We start from the raw sequence: 19,878 nt of genomic DNA, 5'->3' as shown, positions 1-19,878 counted from the left end.
TATTTGCCGCTTCTTCTTTTACTTATATTATATCCAAGGTGTGTACCTGAGAGAACAATAATAAAAGCTTGTGGGTTGATTGCACCGCGCCTACCACTCGGCTACCTGTTACACGTATTCCTTTATTTTTTCAAAATATACTTCAAATGTCATTAATTTTCATTTATGAAGCCTATCAAGAGATCCTCTCGATCGACAGGCCCAGCGCCTTTGGGAAATCCTTAAAAACCGGTAATTTATAATAAAATACAAAAATACTATGGCTTTATAACTGAGACTGGCCGTATAATCGAATATACCCCCCCCCCCCCATGGCTTTAAAGGTGCGTATATACGGTACGAACTCTTCTACATAATTTTATAGGTTAGTGCATGGCAGGGAGGGCCTTATGGCTTGTAGTGCCCGACAGGTTAGCCTGAGGGCCGTAGGCCTGAGTGCATGCTGGGCGAGTCCATGATCTGATCCAGTGCGCAATGCGCATGCCAAATATGCAAAAGAGTTGACGCATGTACAAACTGGGGTACCGAAAGCGTTGGTCCGACGTACGCTGTGCAGATGTGGTACGACCGAGTTCAAGAGTCCATTGTGAATGCGGAAAGCCAGTACGGTAAGTGCTTATTGGTTGCGAAATATGGCTTGCCGATATACGGTGCGCTGTGCAAATATGCACTGCATTATCATGTGACAGCGAGACTCAGGAACTTCACAAAATTGGCTCAAACACACAAAAGAAATCGGTCCAAACATCGGTCGAAACCGAAATTAATCTGAAAGAGTGCAGGAATTTGGCATGTTTCTCAGGATGGAATCCTGCAAACCTTGATTTCCGGGAGACGCAATGCAAAAGCTGGGCTACGCAAGGAGAAGGAAGAGACCACTGACAACAACAGCGTCACTCCTATCTGTACCGGTTGTGAGAACAAGTTTCCCAATCTGTTGGTCTTGAATCTGTTCGCCTTGATTTCCCAACGTGTGTGTGGTGAGTGCTGTTTTCCACGAAGTATCAAGTGCTGGCGATAGTTGTTCAGTCTCTAGCTAAGTCAGTCTCTCTACTCTGCTCGCAGAGCTTTTTTGGATCTCTTTGCGGACTTTGGTCAACGTAGCCTCCGTCGTCTTCCTCCCGGTGAGTTTCTGCTGCTGTGGTTAGTCCCCCTCTCATGGTCTATATCGTACTTGTGCTTCGTTTCAACACGCTACATTTTCTGTTGGCACCATGGCTGTGTGAGCTATGATGCCGGTGTCATTCTTGTATTCCATATGACGTGTGTCGATGTGTTGTCGCTGTCTGCAAGAACTGTCGGCATGTATCTGCGTGTCAGGAAGAGGTTGTAGGCGCACGGGTTCCTGGTCGGCTGGGGTCAGCGAGAATCGTCGAGCAAATTGTTAAAGGGACTCATCCTCCTCTCCATATTGCTCCTTGTAGTAGAGTATAGTGAATTGTGACATTAGGAGTGGAAATTGCTGACACATGTAAACTCCATGCGCCAAACACTACATTGTACCTGTATGAAACTCGTAATCACTTACTATCTAGTACAGTTGTATGTAGTATGTTCAGTTGACTTTCTTGCTTATTTCTTGTCAGAAGATCAGCGCATTGTAGTCACTTGTAATCCAGGGCGTGATGCTGAGGGGGAAATCGTCTCGCCTCGAGGTGCTGTTGTTTAGCTCATAAGCACAAACTTTTGCTGCATCTCAGCATGATCTCACGCAGGTTCACGTGGCTATTTCCCCGTATCACCAAGGTTTTTTTCTTCGGGTGCGCATTGCTGCTTGTTGTACAAAAGACGAAACACGCACACAAATTTCTCTTCATCGCCTCGGTGATTCAGTTAAACAGGAACTAGGCCCAATAACATAAAGGCTTTCCATGCTTCACTTCGTTGTGAGAGTGGTTTTATGGAGGTGCACACTCTGGTTTATGTACTCTTGCTTGAAATGTTTATAGACGATTTTTGTAGATTTCAAATCTTTACCAGTGGCAGTGGGGAAAAGCACGAGAAGAATTTGTGAGCTTGAGCACATAACAATGTGTTGTCAGTCTGCTGGCTGGTTTCACTGTCTGTTTTCGTTGCTTGTCATGTACTTGTGTTTAGCCCTCGAAGTGCCATTGAGCGGGAATCAGTGTGTCATAACTCAGCTAGATCTCTACGGATCTTTACAAAATTTGGCTCTGTAGAAAGATATCAAGGCCAGGTAGTCAACTAGAAAGCGAAGATGCAGCGAAAATTGTCTTCTTCGCGAGGATGTCTGATCGAAGTTTGTGCTCTGCATTTTCGTAGCATTTGCGCTTTCCCACGCGCTCGATCGAGCGCAGCACAGTCAACTTTCAGCGCGGATAAAGTTGACCTGAAAGCCACTCAGAATCTCGATGTTTCGATTGCCGTGAAAAAAATAGATAACATCGATGCTCATACTTCATGTTTTCTACTCGCGACAATTGTTTGTTCGAGTGGCGCACTTCAGGCTTCGCCCTGGCGACATCTATATTCTTTCACACAAAACGATGTGATGAGTCGATAGCCAAGGTCTTCCTGAACGCGTAGACTGGTCCTTTGTAACTATCCTGTGTTTTAGAGGCGGAGATACGAATATATTTGTACACACATAATCATTCTGGTCGCCTCAAGTCGCCCTTAGCAGTACAAGAGACCCAGTGCAGTATAACACTTTCAATGTTGTCACTCCTCAAGTCACCCTTAGCAGTACAAGAGACCCAGTACAGTATAACACTTTCAATGTTGTCACTCCTCAAGTCACCCTTAGCAGTACAAGAGACCCAGTACAGTATAACACTTTCAATGTTGTCACTCCTCAAGTCACCCTTAGCAGTACAAGAGACCCAGTACAGTATAACACTTTCAATGTTGTCACGTGGTTATCAGGAGCGTTGCTGTTGTTTTAATCAGGCACGCGGGTTTTTTGTTCTGTTTTCAGAAATAGGTTGTGTGCTTAGTTTGAGACATCTGTATTGTTAGTTTGTGAAGCGGAGGAAACGTTGTTGGCGCAGGCAAAGCTTTGAAATGTGGTGTGATGTGTTTCTTGACGTCTAATGTGTGTGTGGGTGTGGGTTTGCGTGTGTGTATGCGTGTGTGTGTGTGTGTGTGTGTGTGGGTGTGTGTGTGTGTGTGTGTGTGTGTGCAGCATTATAGTCATAATGCAGATTGATGGGTGCACGCGGCTGCTTCCTGCTGCCACTATGCTGCTACGATTGCTAGCGCTTGTACTGCATGCTGATGCTTTGCTGCTGGCTACAGTCACGTGCACTGTTCATCATGGTAACCATTTCGGACAAACGTCTTGGTGTATGCTCCCATGGTACTCTATGCGTTGTGGCATTCTACGTGTCATTCAACATAACACTCAACGTGGCATTCCTTCATGCACGACGCTTAACGTAGGCGGCATGCATCGTGGCATGCTAAAGTTGGCCTAGTTATATATTTCGATCCGTTCTGTGTGTGGATCACTCTTGTCAGATCGTTGTGTTTCACCCACCCACCTCCCTTCTCTCATCTCTTATTTGCTTCTGATAAAGAAAACAAACGGGTGTTGGCCATTTCCGGCTACTCAGGGCTCTCTGTCTTTGTCCCTCAGACGTCACTATCGTCTTGGCTCCGCCAAGATCCTGCTCTCTCCGTAGCCTCTCACTGGCCAGCACCCTCCAAACCGCAAGCTGTTGTGTGTTGTAGTTAATGTGTGTGTGTGTGTGTGTTCGCGTGTGTTCATGAACGTGTATCTGTGTGTACGTGTGTTGTGTTCGCATGTGTGTATGCACGTGTATAAGTGTGCGTGTATGTGTGTTTGTGAGGGTGCTTTCGCGCGCGCGCGTGCACATGCGTGTGTGTGATGTGTGACGTGTGAAGTAGTTCAATCAACTGCGTGAAGTAGAACAGGCAAAAATTAGTGGCGGTCAATTCATCAGCTTTGTAAGCTGGTTTATGGTGGAATCGCAGAACACGTTCCTATGTCCAACATAGTTTTTTCGCTGTCGTCGCTTCAGATTTGGGCATGTGTGCATGTTTATGTGTGTGTGTGTGTTTGTGTGTGTGCATGTGTGTGTTTGTGTGTATGTGTTGTGTGTGTGCAGGTGTGTGTTTGGGTGTGTGCATGTGTGTGTGTGGGGATGTGTTGTGTGTGTGTTTGTGTGTATGTGTTGTTTGGGTGGGTGGGTTTATTATTATTCTTTATTTCCACGATGGCCCATGGCCAATAAGGAAGATAATATGATTCAAATCAGTCCAGAATCATATAAAATCAGTCTAGCAAGTAAGGAAACCAACACTGTATGTACCAGTGTATTTTTTGATGGGTGTATGTGAGTGTGTGTATTTGTGTGAATGTCAGTGTGTGTGTGAGTGTGTGTGTGTGTGTGTATGTGTGTGTGTGTGTGTGTGTGTGTGTGTGTGTGTGTGTGTGTGTGTGTGTGTGTGTGTGTGTGTGTGTGTGTGCATGTCTGTGTGCATGTCTGTGTGCATGTCTGTGTGCAGATCTGCATATATTTGCCTCCATTCATGAATTCCCCCTGCATTTGTGTTTGCTGTTCTCTGTAGTGCCACAAGGTTTCTTCACCACTGTTGTGGTTTGGCTGTATTCAAGGACTCAAAGATGGCGACAATGAACAATCGTTCGGGTAGGTCCATTTTGGCTTCTATCAATGTGTAGAGCTGTGTAGGTTGAATACAAAGTTGAACGTATCCTTACCAAGTTACTAGCCATGCCTGGGTCATGACAAAGCTGACTTTTTGATCTACTTTGATCCAGCTCCATGGGTTCATTTATGTTTGTGGGCCTTACCTCTCTGGCACTGGTCAACATTCCTCTGGTCTGGTATCCATACCTGGAACAGAAACTGTAACACATGCATGCAACACACAGCCTACTCAAAGGCGTACTGGTCTGCTTCATATCATTTCGATGGGGCAGACAAGTGTCAAATTTGGAAGGGGAAATTCCCAGTTCACATTCCACTTGGTTTCTTTACTTGAACATAGACCAGAACAAGTTTTTTTACGAGATCTGGAAGAGAGTTGCTGTGATCTGTGGCACCAGCGTTCCCGTAAGGGGAAGCAGAGCTTGATTCAGGCGAAAGATGATATTAGCATTGTATATGTATGTCATAAGATAGCACCTGGTATTGATTAAGTCAGCGAGAGTCACACTGCCCATGCGGTTTGGAGCACTGATGACGTCATTCTGCTCACACATTATATTTCATCAAAAGAATTGATGAAATCATTCTGTAGGTCAATACTGAAAATATATTTGTTTGAAAACATTGATGTATGTCAAAGTTAGTGCAGGAATTCTGCATGTCTTGGGTACACCCACTAGATCTGGCTGCAATAGTGAGGTGCGTATTGTTAACGGGGAAGTTAAGGCAAAAATTAAAATCTCACCAGTTGTAGTCTTCGGGGTGCTGAGTCGAATAGTCTTGGTCCGAGAAAGCTGAGACGCTCCCTTCCTACTTGAATCCCAATTGAACTCACGTACTTGCACCGAAACTGGGTGACTGCGCCCTACTAGATGGAGATTTGTAGGCAAAATGTCACTAAAAGCGCCAGTTCCTTCTAATAAATGCATGGATGACCGCGATTGGCCCACATATTGTAGTCTTTTGGACGCTGAGTCGACTGGTTTTGGTCCGAAAAGGCTGCGATGCAGCGTTCCTCCTTTATTCCCAATCGAACATGGTTGAACAAGTGGTCAAGTGCTCCTGGGTGCCCAAATCACCAGGTCACCACGCCAACAGGCAACAACTTTCACACCAAGGTTCAACTCGAGTTCAACTCGAGTGACAGGACTGCACCCAAAAAAGGTCAAACAGGCTAGTAAGTTGTACCCTGCAGGCACGGTGACCAGATGACTGGTGTACGCAGGATCACATGACCGCTTGCTCAACCATGTTCGATTGGGAATAAAGGAGGAACGCTGCATCGCAGCCGTTTAGGACCAAAACCAGTCGACTCAGCGTCCAAAAGACTACAACATATGGGCCAATCGCGGTCATCCGTGCTTTTATAAGAACGAAATGGCGCTTTTAGTGACATTTTGCGTACGTATCCCCATCTAGTAGGGCGCAGGTACCCAGTTTCGGTGCAAGTGCGCGAGTTCGATTGGGATTCAAGTAGGAAGGGAGGGTCTCAGCTTTCTCGGACCAAGACCATTCGACTCCGCACCCCGAAGACTAAAACTGGTGAAATTTTGATTTTTGCCTTAACTTCCCCTTTAAAGGGGAACTGTCACCAAAAATTTCTTTGTCTTAGGGGTCGTCGCAAAAGTTTTCTGTCGTCCCTGAAACGAACATCGTTCATTTCGTACTCGGACCCCCTCCCCCCCCCCCCCCCCCCTTCCCCTGAAACGAACACAGCTTGCTATGCTGGATGACGAAAATCTCATGCATGTGCATGTCATATGTACAGTGTCAGTCGACTTGCGATTTCGACTCGCACCCCCCCCCCCCCTCCCCCCAAATGAATCATGTTCGTTCAGGACGACAACAAAATTTTGCGACGACCCCTTATCTTGTAGTTCTTTGGCTCCTGATCACGATGGTGTTATCCGTTTTCTCTGCGATGGCTTGAAGTGGGTGAAAACTTGAAAAGAAGGTGCCCAAAATTGTCCCAAAGTACCGAGTGACATCACGCCGGACTTGACCTCCACGCGTACATTCGTCGTCAAAAACGAAGTCCAGCCCGTGTGCTGGTCGATCGAGCTAGCTGTTCCAATGTACGGTGCATGTGTGCTTTTTGAACTGTAACACGGATGGGTACGTCGTACCGAAGGAGAATGCCAAAGAGGCAGAGACCCACGTGCAGCTACACAGCCAAATCAAAAAATAAAATGCAGCTGAGCTTTCACCTTTTTGACTTCTTCCGTGAGGATCTAAGTTTTATTCTGTGAGCATGGAAGTACGTCGTTGTTTTGAACTTTTCGTGTGAGGAACAACACAATGATGAGTCTGTATGCAGAAAACAGTACTCCTCCGGCCGGCGATAACATCACCAACCCGAGCCCCAAAGGAACGCAATGTAGGTACGTGAAGGCGATTCATCTGGCAATGTTGCTGAAGATGCAGATGACAAACTCCGACGTCTTTCATTTCAGAGCCGGGTGGGTAACACCGCTACCTTTAGCTTCAATACAACATCATTTTCAAGCACCAGGTATGTGTGTCACACTAACAGCAAACAAACATCCTTCCACTCCTTTGTAATCACAAATAAAACAAAGAGCTGGAGCTTCGTGGAGGAAGAAGACTACCAGTGCGACAAACTGCTGTCGACTTTTTGTTTATTTTGTCCCTTTTTGGCATTCTCATTGTGTACAACGTACACATCGAGTGTCCGAGTCCAGAAGGCAAGCGTGCACCGTACATCGAACAGTTGGCTCGATCGACCAGCATACGGGCTGGACTTCGTTTTTGACGATGAATGTACGCGTGGAGGGCAAGTCCGGCGTGACGTCACTCGGTACTTTGGGACAATTTTGGGAACCTTCTTCTCAAGTTTTCACCCACTTCCAGTCATTGCAGAGAAAAACGAATAACATCATCGTGATCAGGAGCCAAAGAACTACAAGGTAAGACAAAGAATTTTGTTGTGACAGTTCCCCTTTAAAGGGTATTTGTGCGTTTGTGTGTGTGTGTGTGTGTGTGTGTGTGTGTGTGTGTGCACGTGCACACATGTGTGTGTGTGTGTGCACGTGCACGCGTGTGTGTGCGCGAGTATGTGCGTGTGTGTGTGTGTGTATGTGTGAGTATGTGCGTGTGTATGTGCGAGTTGTTTGTTCCTTATTTCCCGGTCGTGAACATGCGGTCTGTTCACAGGATTTTTGATTCTCGTTGCTGCCCTTATCGCCTGTGTTCCATATTGCAATGGTAAGTTTCTGCACCTCATGGCATTGTTGAATTTTTCAGGCGCTAGTACGCCAAACACTGCAAAATGGGCACATCTACTCACTATGACAAGACAATTGAACCGACAATCTTTGTCACTACACATTACAAGCATGTTCTTCACTGAACGGCTAGAATTTCACTAGCAGTTAAACTATACAGAAGTGGAAAACAATTGAGCACATCAGCCGCTCAGATCGGGTCTGCCTCAGACAATTTTAGGGAATTAGGCACGGATTCCAGCAAAAAAAGTAAATCATTATGTCCATTCTCGAAGGGAACTCACGATGGCCGCTAAAACCCGTTAACCCTAGCGGCAGATGCACTGACTAACAGTGCTTTTACACACCAGACAGTGCCAGAAATCCCGTGACATCTATATACTTCATCCCGCGAATGGGGGCATTTTCAATGACGTCTATAGACGTCATCAGCGTTCAATGGGTTAAGTCATCTAAGCACGCACTGTACAGTCAGGCGGATAGGCGTTATAACACTCAAGGATGAACCGCGCAGGAAGATTCCAATCACTCAAAAGAGTACACACCAGTGCATCAGAGTACATGGGAGTTCCAAACCCTCGGGAGGGGTGGCGGTGGGCTATTCTGTAGGTCATGCCAGTCATCGTTGATGTAATGTCAGGGGCATCGGAATCGGTGCGGCCAAATCGGCACCAATGATTTCAGAAATGGACATTCTGAAAATCGCTTCTACGAGTTTTTGCACGCCTAAAAAGTATAGGGGTATCCCACACCTGCATAAGACTACATGTCTGTACAGGACTACAGCTTGTGCCACAGTCAATGCTCTCTATTATAGCCAGACCAACCATAAATTTATAGAAAATAGAAAGGACCAAGGAACTACAAGTTACGCTATAAGGCCATGGTAAAAATTATTGACAATTTTTTAATTTCTATGCATGCATATGCGTGCATGAAAACGGTCAATGTGAAAGGCATGAATCAGGGAGTAGTAAAATACCGATATTTTCTACTGCCTGGTCTGAATAACAAACAGATGACCATGTACATATGTTTGACCCTATCTCTGGAATTAAAAAAAATTGTGGGAATAAAAAAAATCGCTCACTCGCACCGATTTTCACAGGCTCATGACCTGAGAATCAACTTTATTTTTTACCATGGCCTAATGTTCACTAACACCACCAGTTCCCAAACAATCAGCTCATGCGATAACACTGCACGGCACTGACCGACAGTACGGACATTCTTCAACTAACTGGCTAACATCTCTAGCACATCTTGGATGCGCATTCCAACAGCCTTCCAACTTGTAAAGGTTCTAAGTTATAGAAATAACATAAGGAGGGGAAGGTGAGCGCAACCAAGATAAGCACGAGCTGAAAGTCTCAGTTGTGAAGGACTTGTGTTCATGCATGTCGATGACGATACTGGCAAGACCATTGGACAATACCGTCTAACCACGATTCAAGGACTGAAAGGAATATCCCACACACTTTGTGTGGCTCAAAAGATGCGAAGATAAGTTAGAACCTTCCAAGTTGGAAGGCTGTTGGGGTGCAAATCCAAGAAGTGCTAGAGCTGTTAGCCAGTTAGTTGTAGAACATCAGCACCGTCGGTCAGTGTCGTGCAATGATATCGCATGCGCTGATTGGTGGTGTTTGTGGACATTATAGCATAAATTGTAGTTTCGGGGTCCTTTTCATTTTCTGTAAATTTATCCTTGGCTCTCCATCCGAGTCCAACAATAAAATTTATATTCTTCTCCAAAGTGCTAATTCTGGTCAATCATATTCTTCTACCAGAGGAGGACCCCCCCCCCCCCTTCTGCGTGTCCGCACCAATGTTCAATACCTCCAGCGCCCTGTATGAACCTGATTGCGATACTATATTTGGTTTGTCCTGTGACACATTGACATTTAGGACAGACAGGAGAGTGTCAGCGTGTTTCTGCACACTGCAACGGGTTGGCTGCTTACAGGAAGAGAATTTCCTGCCGCCTAGGCACACCTGTTGCGAGTTCTGCATGTGTTCGTCCATGTGTGCACAGTGACTACAGCGAGAAGAAAAATGGCAATTTGTTTTAACGCACGGGTTTTGGACTGCGTGCACGGATTCTCATGAGATTTTTTCCATGTACTTCGTAAATATTTACCAACGAGAAATTTAACTGAGCTAGTTGATCAGTAACAGGGAACAGAGCTAGAAACACCAGAACTCTTGAGGAAATATGGAACACAACGTACAGGAGAGCGATTCATGGCCTGGGACTTGGCTGGCTCGAACGCAATTCCCCAGCCGGTTCCCCAATTCCCAAGGGCATCGAGGGCATTTTGCTGCTGGGCTTTGTGGATCGCACCTGGGTGGGAGACTCGATCAAACGCGCCAGCAATGTCTACAGCAACAACTCGCACAGCTCCGCTCCCTGCAGCCACGGTACTCCAACGATGGTGTAGTAGGGTAAGGAGGTCCTGCATTCCCAGGCCAGAGCCGAAGCCGTGCTGGTCAGTGGTGAGGATGTGCTGGCGCTCAAAGAATCCCATAAAGCTACAATTGATGATAGCTTCCATGGCCTTTGACAGTATTGGCAGCAGGGATATGGGCCTTTAGTTCTTTGTTGCGGACTTCGAACCCTTCTTGTGTACAGGTACTACTGAGGCAAGCTTCCACAGTGACGGCTGCCGGCCTTGGCGGAATGCTTTGCTGAAAAGCTGGGCCACAGGCCTGCACAGTTCCTCACAGCACTGCTTCAACACTTGTCCTGGTACACCATCCGAGCCAGTGGCTTTGGACAGGACAATCTTCCTCAGTTCACGGCATACCGTCCGTGGCCTAAAGTGGATGGTACTCAGACAAGAATCAGACCGCGGGCGGATATACGAGAGGTTGCTGGCATCAAGGTCATCACCAAGGCTGCACTTCGCTGAAAAGTAGCGGGCAAAGCTCCTGTGCTTTGTCCTTACTGGTTGCGAGCTGCGCTTAACCGCACATATCGGTTTTCCCCAAAAATATCCGGATTGGCGATGGAACCGGATAATGGAACACACATACTGTATGTGTGCATAACACATGCTGTAAATCGGTCACCAACAATTATTTACTTCCAGATGGCGAGGGGTGGCGAGGGATCCGGATAAAAGAGGACCGGGTGAGTGAAGCCTGGCTGTAGTAGTAAGGAAAACGGCGGGGCGCAATTTATGCGTTAGAGTCCACCAACTAAACCAGGTTTTGAAGAGTCAAGTGTTCACAAGGTAGGTACTTGTGCCTGATCATTTTCCTTGTTTCAATTTAATATTTCCCTCGGCTCACCATCTGACTACTAAATGTACTTCCTCCGTTAACAAAAACTTCGTGATGGATTTTGATGGATATGAAAACGCTTAGAACAGGTCAAGAACAGTTTGTATCGACTGCAAATCACTGGACGAAGGTGATTCAGCTTATGTACAGCGTCTTTACAAGAGAAACTGTTGGCGGAATGAGCAGAGAGTTCAGTTTGCGTCGCTTTCGCTTGACTCATTTTTGACCCTGCGTCGCTGTCGTCATCTGCTGCACGCGAGTCGTCATCTCTCTCGAATCGTTGTTCAGCTCGTTTCAGCCTTGGCTCGGCTTCTTTGATCACACTCCGCTGACCTTGATGTCACGGTCGTTGAAGTAAGTTGGCTTTCAAGCTGCGTGATCCGCCGCGATGGCGATTCCTCGTTTCCACCAGGGAGTCGTAAAAATATTTTACGACTCCCTGGTTTCATCTTCGCTCTCCAGAACTCCGCGAAACGAGGAGTAAAGGCACAGCCAAACCGATTCAATATTCTCTGATGGATACCCCTGCCAGCACTGAACGGCAGCGGCTAGCAAGTCCAGTCGACTTTCTTTAGCCACGAGACTTGCATCGGACTGCAGACTTCTGAAAGAATACATGGTCATCAGCATTCGAATCTGGGCTTTGCGCAGGTTGAACAAGAACTTGAGTTCAGAATTATTTTCATTGAGCCGTGCGATCGGAGCAGCTCCTTGTTCACTCGCTCATTGTGTGGACTCGCTGCTCCGTTTGATCACTCTTTATCACTATCCAAATTACTCAGTGCTAGAGTAGTAGAGAGACTTAGCAACGCAATATCCCCTCGGAGAAGTGGTATTTCAGTTTCGCTCGCCATAACTGTCATCACCTATGTTTCCACAGCGCAACCATCGATTCCGCTCGGCTTGTTGTGAAAGGTCGCTTTCCTTGAATCGTACCTCTTTCATGGCCCGCCAGGGAAGACCAAGAAAGTGATTGCGACTCATTTCACGGCAGTTTGTGCGCAAACCAGCCCCTCAAAATCCATCACGAAGTTTTTGTTAACGGAGGAAGTAGTAGCCTTAGGATTTATTGCAATTGGATACCAGGATGTAATTGCAATTAATCCTTTGGCTCACATAAGTAACGCAAATTTAATCTCTGATGATGAACCAATGATTAAACCAGATCAGGAGCAGCTAGAAAGTGCTACAGCTAATAGGAAAGACAAGGAATTCCACGACAAGCGACACTCAGCTAGAGCGGATCTCCCAAAAAACAATCTCTCAGCTTCTCTTTGCATACTTGGAGATGTGCTTTAGCTAAGTGTGAGTCCAGGGGATACCTGAGGACTCCCTGTCAGATTTGTGCTTAGTTAATGCGGCTTCCAATTGTTCAGAACCTTGTTCAGTTTATGGACTTCCGATGGGTTTGTTTCAGTTTCTCCTTTATAACAATTTGACAAATGTATACTCCTGTATCTTTTCAGCTACCTGTTTACCGCTGGGAACCTATCGTGGATATCAATACACTGGTGCATATTCCTCAGACATTGGAACTGTACTTGGTGTGTCATGTCGTACCGGCTATACTAGTAAGGATAGCATTAACTCAATAACATGCCAGGCAAATGGAGCATGGACACCTCTTCCTGTATGTTCTGGAGGTACGTACCACATGACCATTACCAGATATTTAAGGTGGCTCGCGCCTATTTCTAAACTCGTCTTCTGCGCAGGTTCTTGCGCATCCTACGTTCGAGAAAAGTGCATGCGGAGTTGGCGTAGCGAGCTGGTAGCGCACTCCAGTTTCGAAGGGTCCAGCTCGAGCATATGGCCTGAGTACGAAACTCTCGTACTCGAGTATAGAGTGTGAGCTTTTTTCTTCTTTTTTTCACTCCTTCACTTGGCTACTTTTTGTTAGGTGCATTTTTTACTTGTGGAAATTGTTACCTGTCAGAGAAGTGTTGGAATGTCCCTTCCAGCAGGCACTGCCCATGCCCATGGTCGGCTTCGGAAAAAGAGTAGAATAAAGGCGTTGGAGTCTATGTGGATGTCTTGGAAGGAATGGGGGACGGCACAGACGGGTACGTGAATGTGTAAAACCTGAGTATTTTGTATTTTCGTTGAATTGGTTCAAGTGACTTGGCGAGTCCCTTCCACAGTAGAACGCCATCCTTCACAAAATTTGTCTGACTATTTTGTCAAGAATGGCCGTTCTATAATGATCAATCGACTCTGAAGCCAGTGGATTGTGGAGGTCGCCCTTGCATATAGATTGAAATGGTCACGAACGAACGAAAGTATTTTTGATTCGAACATGTACTGGACAACGTGGTTGCATTGTGTCAGTAGAGGGTACTACTGTAGTATCTCATCATTTCTTTATGGTAATCGCTGTCCACCAAGAACTCTACTATAGTTATTGCCACGGCTTGATCACAGCGGTACACTGAGTTTTTGTTGAGAAATTCCTTCAATTTATTCACTCAGTGCTCGAGCGTTTTATTTAGGATGCATTTTTTAGAGATTGATATTTACCAGTATGTGTTTCACATCACTCCTGACGAGAATAAGCATTTGAAAGCAACACTGGCTGACAGCAATCATGCATTCTAAATCATCGAAAATGCCAAAACCTATTTCTACGTGTGCAGAAGAAGATTGAACACATTCTTTCCTTGCATCTGTGCCTTGATCCTTGAAGGATGACGGTGTTCCTACGGATGCGGAAAACTCGGCCTCTAGCCGAGTCTGACGCGAACCGTGAATTTTTCCCTTGACATTGGTTGATGGCATCAGTCACATCTAAGAGTGACACTCTATCTCAAACATATTTACGCAAAGAAGTAGTAATCTTATCTTCATTGGAGCGATGGTCTGCAGGCGTGCGATCATGTGTGGGCCTTGTGTATGTGCGCGTGTGTGTTTAGTCACTGTTTACGCGCACGTTTGTGAATGTGCGTGTGTGTGTGTGTGTGTGTCTGGCCTGGTATGGGGTTGCTCAGGATAGTTCTGCATGGCGGGTGGACGGTACTGTCTTATCTGCCATCGGTCGTTTCGCCAGCCAGGTGACAAACAAGGCACACATGTGGCGCAGAGCGAAGTCTCCCCATCCAGGATCAGCGTCGTGCTGTGCAGTGTGGTACATGCAGAAGGTGGTTTTGTAGCATGGCTACTTTATGACACGTAATTTGTGTACACATAAATAGTACACCGTAGGAATGCATGGATAGCAGTGCGCATACTCGCACTGCCTTGTCTTCTTCTTCTCCTTGTGAGACAATGAACGAATGATAACTACTTACGTAACAACAAGTATGATTGTGCTTTGAGTGCTGAGAGTATACGAGTTACAATGGTGGCAGCGGAAAAATAGTCGTCGGTTTTGTCCACGGCTGGGAAGACGCCTCCGCAGGAGAGACAAGTTGCAGAGTCGACAAGTTCCAGAGAGTCTGAGACCAGTTCCAGCTACTCGGGAGACCAGCCCACAGACTAAGTTCTAATTTACTAGTATTGATCATTCTAGCCTTCGTCTCGTTTTCCATTCTTTACTCCTTGACTGATCGTTCGCTGTACGTGCATGAGTAACAGTTTTGTTTGGTGTAGAAAGGGCTACATTTTCACAAAAATATTTTGCGCACGTGAGTGTGCGTGCATACTTAGCAAGTACACTGTTGACGTCATGTCCTGTGCACTTGTCGTGTACGTCCGTGTGACGTAACCAGAATGTTTTGTGTAGGTCAATTTTTTGTAACATTTTTCAAAAGGTTTTTTGAACTACAAATGTTTGTAGCTTGGGCCATTGCTAGTGAGATATCGAGATGGGCAAGTCCAAAGGCAAAAAGAAGACCAGGTCCCCTCGACCTCGTCCGTTCAAGATACCGTCTGACGAACATGCCAGTGCATCAGAGTTGCACCAGTCTAATGACACCGGAGTGCGTGATCAACTAGCTCAGGCGCTCGAGAAACTTGATCGCAGGTTGACCGACCTCGAAAAGAGACTGAGCTGTTTGGAAATTGTTGCTCCACGCACACAGGTTCCTGTAGGAGCAAGTTTCGAATTTGATCAGCCTCATAGTAGTAACAGTGGTCGTGGACATTCGTATGGTCGTGGTGGTCAGGTGGAACCACCGATTTGTTGTTGTTGTGGACAACCTGGCCATTTTGCTCTAGATTGCCCACACAACCCTTGGCGCTCGGGAAACTGAGTACGACTGGTGGTGTGGGACAACTCCCAGTCGTTCACGAGGAGCCATCAGATGCAGTACGTATCGAGGCTGTGTCGTAAGTCCCTACGCTAGATCTCCATGTTCAAGGCAAGTGTGTAACGGCGTTAATTGACTCTGGTTCCTGTGTTTCTATGTTGCATGAGCAAACATTTTTGTCCACGTATGGTGATGTGCCCTTGCAAGCTGCTCCCCGTTTGTGTGCGGCTAATGGTGAGGGACTCCAGGTTCTGGGTGCTGTGGATATTGTATGCTGCATTGGAGAGCGTTCATTCTTGCATACATTTGTAGTGTCTCCTGATATCCGCCGTGATATGATATTGGGATCTGATTTCTTGTTTGACCATGGAGCATTATTGAACATTGCTCAAGGCACACTAACTTTTAATGATCTGTCAGTCCTGCTAGGCGTGAAAGCTACTAGTGTTGGTCCATCAGAGCCCCGTCCGGTTGTTGCGGCGGACGCTGAACCGCTATCTGACTCTTGGAGTAATGATAGTAATTCTGAGGAAGACCCGGGCACGTACTATTCCCGTGTCACTGTTTGTAGTAAATTAACTCTGCCTGCCGGCCATGTCGTGCTGGGCCCGTGCAAGTCAGTGCAAGAGGCATCTGTCACTGTGGATTGTGTTGCTGTTCCACTGGACTCATTCTTGTTAAAGTTTCCAGATGTGTCTGTGACCCCCAGTGTGGTTACGGTTGGACCTGGCAGGTCCGGTGCGGTAGTTGTGTTGGAGAATCACTCTGACTACCCAGTACAAATTGCTACAGATGTTGATATTGCAGAATTATCTCTTGTACCCGATAACTTGATTGGAGAGGATGATGATCCTGCTGATTCATCTGTTGCGGATATGCAACCGTTTGTGCTATCCCCTGAACGTGCCGAGATAGTCCGTACGTATGTTGAGTCTCGGAATCATCTGGCAGTACCTGAAAAGAACAGACTTACAGAGCTTCTCCGTGAGAATCATGACTTGTTTCTCTTGCAGGAGGGTGATTTTGGTCCTTGTGATGTTTTGCCACATAGTAGTAGTACTGGTGATATACAGCCAGTTAAGCAGCCTACGCGCGCTTTGCAAGCTTTGCTGGATGGTCTGTTGTCCCGTGGTATACTCACCGAGTCCATTAGACCCTGGGCGCCCATAGTTCTTGTTCCTATGAAGGACGGATCTCTCCGGTTATGTATCGACTACCGCAAGTTGAACAGCATTGCGGAGCCAGATGCGTATCCTATACCACGTGTTGACGCCATATTGGACTCACTCTCTGGCTGTTCATGGTTCACTTGCCTGGATTTAGCGTCAGGATATTGGCAGGTTCCTAAGCATGAGGACGATACGGCAAAGACTGCCGTTACGACACCGTTGGGTTTGTGTGATTTCTTGGTTATGTCTGGCTGTAGAAATGGTCCAGCGACGTTCCACCGTGTAATGGAAGCGGTGCTTCATGGTTTATGTAGTGTGCCTAACCAACCATTCTGTCAAGTGTTTTTCAACAGTGTATTGAATGCCAGCTCTACCTTCACTGGACAGCTCCAGATCCTGCAGTCTGTATTTGGCCGGGTTCGTGCTGCTGGACTAAAGGTAAACTTGGAAAAATGTTCTTTTTTCCAACGGAAGGTGCTCTTCCTTGGCCATGAAGTTTCGGCTGAAGGTTTGGCTCCGGATCCCACCAGGGTTGAGGCTATTGTGAAGTGGGCCGTACCCCAGTCTGTACGAGGTGTACAGGTGTTTCTGGAGTACGCCGGGTTTTACCGCCGCTTCATTCGTGGTTTTGCTCAGCGCTCCGCTCCACTGAATGTATTAGCAGGCAAGGGTGCCAGCTTTACATGGACTAAGAGTTGTGATGCGGCGTTGACGTCTATGAAGCGGTCACTGACCACAGTCCCCGTGTTGGCGTATGCCGACTTTTCTGTTTCGTCTGGTGGCTTTATTTTGGACACTGACGCAAGCAAGGTGGCCATTGGAGCTGTCCTCAGCCAAATGCAAGATGGCGAGGAACGCCCCATTGCGTTCGGCAGCCGGGTCTTGACGAAGGCAGAGAGGAATTATGATGCCTCAGACCGGGAAACGCTTGCCCTTGTCCATTTCGCGAATCAGTTCCGGCACTATTTGCTTGGTCGGCATTTTATTGCCCGCACATATAACACTGTCCTCACCGCACTGATGTCCGTGAAGGAACCACGCGGTCGAAAAGCTCGATGGGTGGAGCAACTCGCTGAGTACACCTTCACTACTGTTCACCGACCGGGTCGGCAGTACTACTTGAATGCAGATGGTCTGTTGCGTTCCTTGTTGCCGGAGGTGCAACCCTCCCATCTCGAGACTCCCGCAAATCAGCCAGAGCAAGCTAGTTCCTCTGCCACAACTGCGTCTGTGGATGTCGCCACTTCTGTACTTGCTGGTCTCTCCGCAACTGAGTTGGCTGCTGCCAAAGCTGTGAATGTCGACCTCTCAGTGGTCAGTTTACCCAGGTACAATGCGGTGAGTGGAAAATTTGTTCGCCCTCCCGAAGGTTTCTGGCACTAGTCGTACCATGCGTTTGTTCTCGGCTAATGCAGTTGGATCAGAAGGAACATTCGGTTCGCGTCTGATGCCTCACGGTGCTTACTCTGCAAGCCCTCGACCATGACCCTACTTGTTGTCCGCTGTCGTCAGAGCCCATCTCGCTCGCAATCCTGGACTGCCTGCTTGGTTTACTAATTTTGCTATGTCCTGAGTTTTTATTTTTTATGTTTCTGTTTTCTTTCTCTATTCACGAGGGCGTGAATTTTTGGTAGGAGGAGGATAGTGTAGCATGGCTACTTTATGACACGTAATTTGTGTACACATAAATAGTACACTGTAGGAATGCATGGATAGCAGTGCGCATACTCGCACTGCCTTGTCTTCTTCTTCTCCTTGTGAGACAATGAACGAATGATAACTACTTACGTAACAACAAGTATGATTGTGCTTTGAGTGCTGAGAGTATACGAGTTACAGTTTCACTGTCGTGGTGGCTTGCGTGTGCATCATTGTTTGCCCCTGGAACCATCGAAAGTGTCCGCGCCGGCATCATCTATTCCGCTCAGCTCCCAAGCTTCTCTCTTGTGTTTGACATGCAATCGGCAATGCAAGTCAGCGCCTGGTTTCAGACGTCACACGTGCGACCGTGGCCATCGAGCAACCAAGTCTGACAGAGCGTCATAATGGTGTCCGCTGTTCTCGCTGCAGCCGTCAGTTCCGTTGACAGAGTGACCTGAGTCGTCATCTCCGTTTCTGCTCCTGACAATGACTCTGGCTTCTTTCGGAATGGTGTGGCCCGTGGGCAACCATGCTACAGTGGCAGTAGTAGTAGTAGTAGTAGTAGTAGTAGTTGTGTGTGTGTGTGTGTGTGTGTGTGTGTGTGTGTGTGTCTGAATAGTGGCGGCCAATTCTTCAGCCTTGCAAGCTGTTGAATGGTGCAATCCCAGGACAAGCTGCTATGGCTTCTGCTGTAGCATTGCTATCATCACCTCCGGCGATGAGCGTCCAATGGTCCAATGGTGTGTGTCTGGAGCGCCATCGGGTGGCGTGCTCTTTCTCTCTCTCTCTGCTGCCCCTCCGGGGCCCCACGTGACCCTAGTGGTAGTGGCTCGACAGGACAGGTGTGTGTGTGTGTGTGTGTTTGCACGCATGCTTGTGTATGTGTGCACGTGTGTGTGTGTGTGTGCACGTGTGTGTGTGTGTGTATGGTATGTGTGTAGTATGTGTATGGTATGTGTGTGTACACGTGTGTCAATGTGTATTGCAGGGTTGGGTGGGCTAGTAGAGAAGGGTAGATGTGTGCGCGCGTGTGTGTGTGTGTGTGTGTGTGTGCGTGTGTGTGTGTATGTATGTGTGTGTACACATATGTCAATGTGTATTGCAGGGTTGGGTGGTCTAGTAGAGAAGAGTAGATGTATATGGACATGTACATGGGATATGTAGGTGTGCATGTACATGCACCAAAGCAAACTTATCAAAAAGGCATTCTGCGCCTATATGGCGAAATTGAGCATTGAAGCATATGTTTTTTATTTTCTCATTGGCATGTACACATTTAGTCCATTCAATAACCAAAACATGAGGAAGATTGTAAATCAGGTTCTTTATGAAATACCCGTCCGCTATACATCACAAATCCTGTACAAATTTGACAATTTAGTGAAATTGTCATCGCCTATATCTCAAAAGTTAGCATTGAAACCCTGTTTTTTTAACTCGCCATTTGCATACACTACCTAAGAGCAACCACCCACCAAATTTTCAGAGCAATCGTTAATTTTTTTGAAATAGGCGTGAGCCACCTTAATCACTCGGGGATACTAGTACGCACACACACGCGTACACACACACATACACGCATACACACACATACATACACACACACCATTGGACCATTGGACACCCGTCGCTGGAGCTGATAATAGCGATGCTACAGCAGAAGCCATAGCAGCTTGTGCTGGGATTGCACCAGCTTGCAAGG

General features: G+C 46.9%; 1 protein-coding gene and 1 long non-coding RNA gene across 2 annotated transcripts in view; both read left to right on the top strand.

Annotated features, from left to right (window-relative positions):
- Positions 1 to 885: 885 nt before the first annotated feature.
- Positions 886 to 7,890, top strand: LOC135812640 (uncharacterized). Its single transcript, XR_010552889.1, has 4 exons — positions 886 to 980; positions 1,066 to 1,124; positions 4,555 to 4,634; positions 7,830 to 7,890. It is a non-coding gene; the product is annotated as an uncharacterized LOC135812640 (long non-coding RNA).
- A 4,694-nt stretch (positions 7,891 to 12,584) lies between these two features.
- Positions 12,585 to 19,878, top strand: part of LOC135812977 (neurogenic locus notch homolog protein 1-like) — a 73,237-nt gene continuing 65,943 nt past the window's right edge. Inside the window, exon 1 of the mRNA XM_065326196.1 lies at positions 12,585 to 12,825. Coding sequence (XP_065182268.1) covers positions 12,585 to 12,825 — 241 coding nt within the window. The remainder of the gene's footprint in view (positions 12,826 to 19,878) is intronic.

The sequence above is a fragment of the Sycon ciliatum genome, chromosome 3 (genome assembly GCF_964019385.1).
Source record: "Sycon ciliatum chromosome 3, ocSycCili1.1, whole genome shotgun sequence".
In the NCBI taxonomy this organism is placed as follows: Eukaryota; Metazoa; Porifera; class Calcarea; order Leucosolenida; family Sycettidae; genus Sycon; species Sycon ciliatum.
The sequence above is the reverse complement of the archived record's forward strand: the minus strand, read 5'-3'. Positions and strand labels throughout refer to the sequence as shown.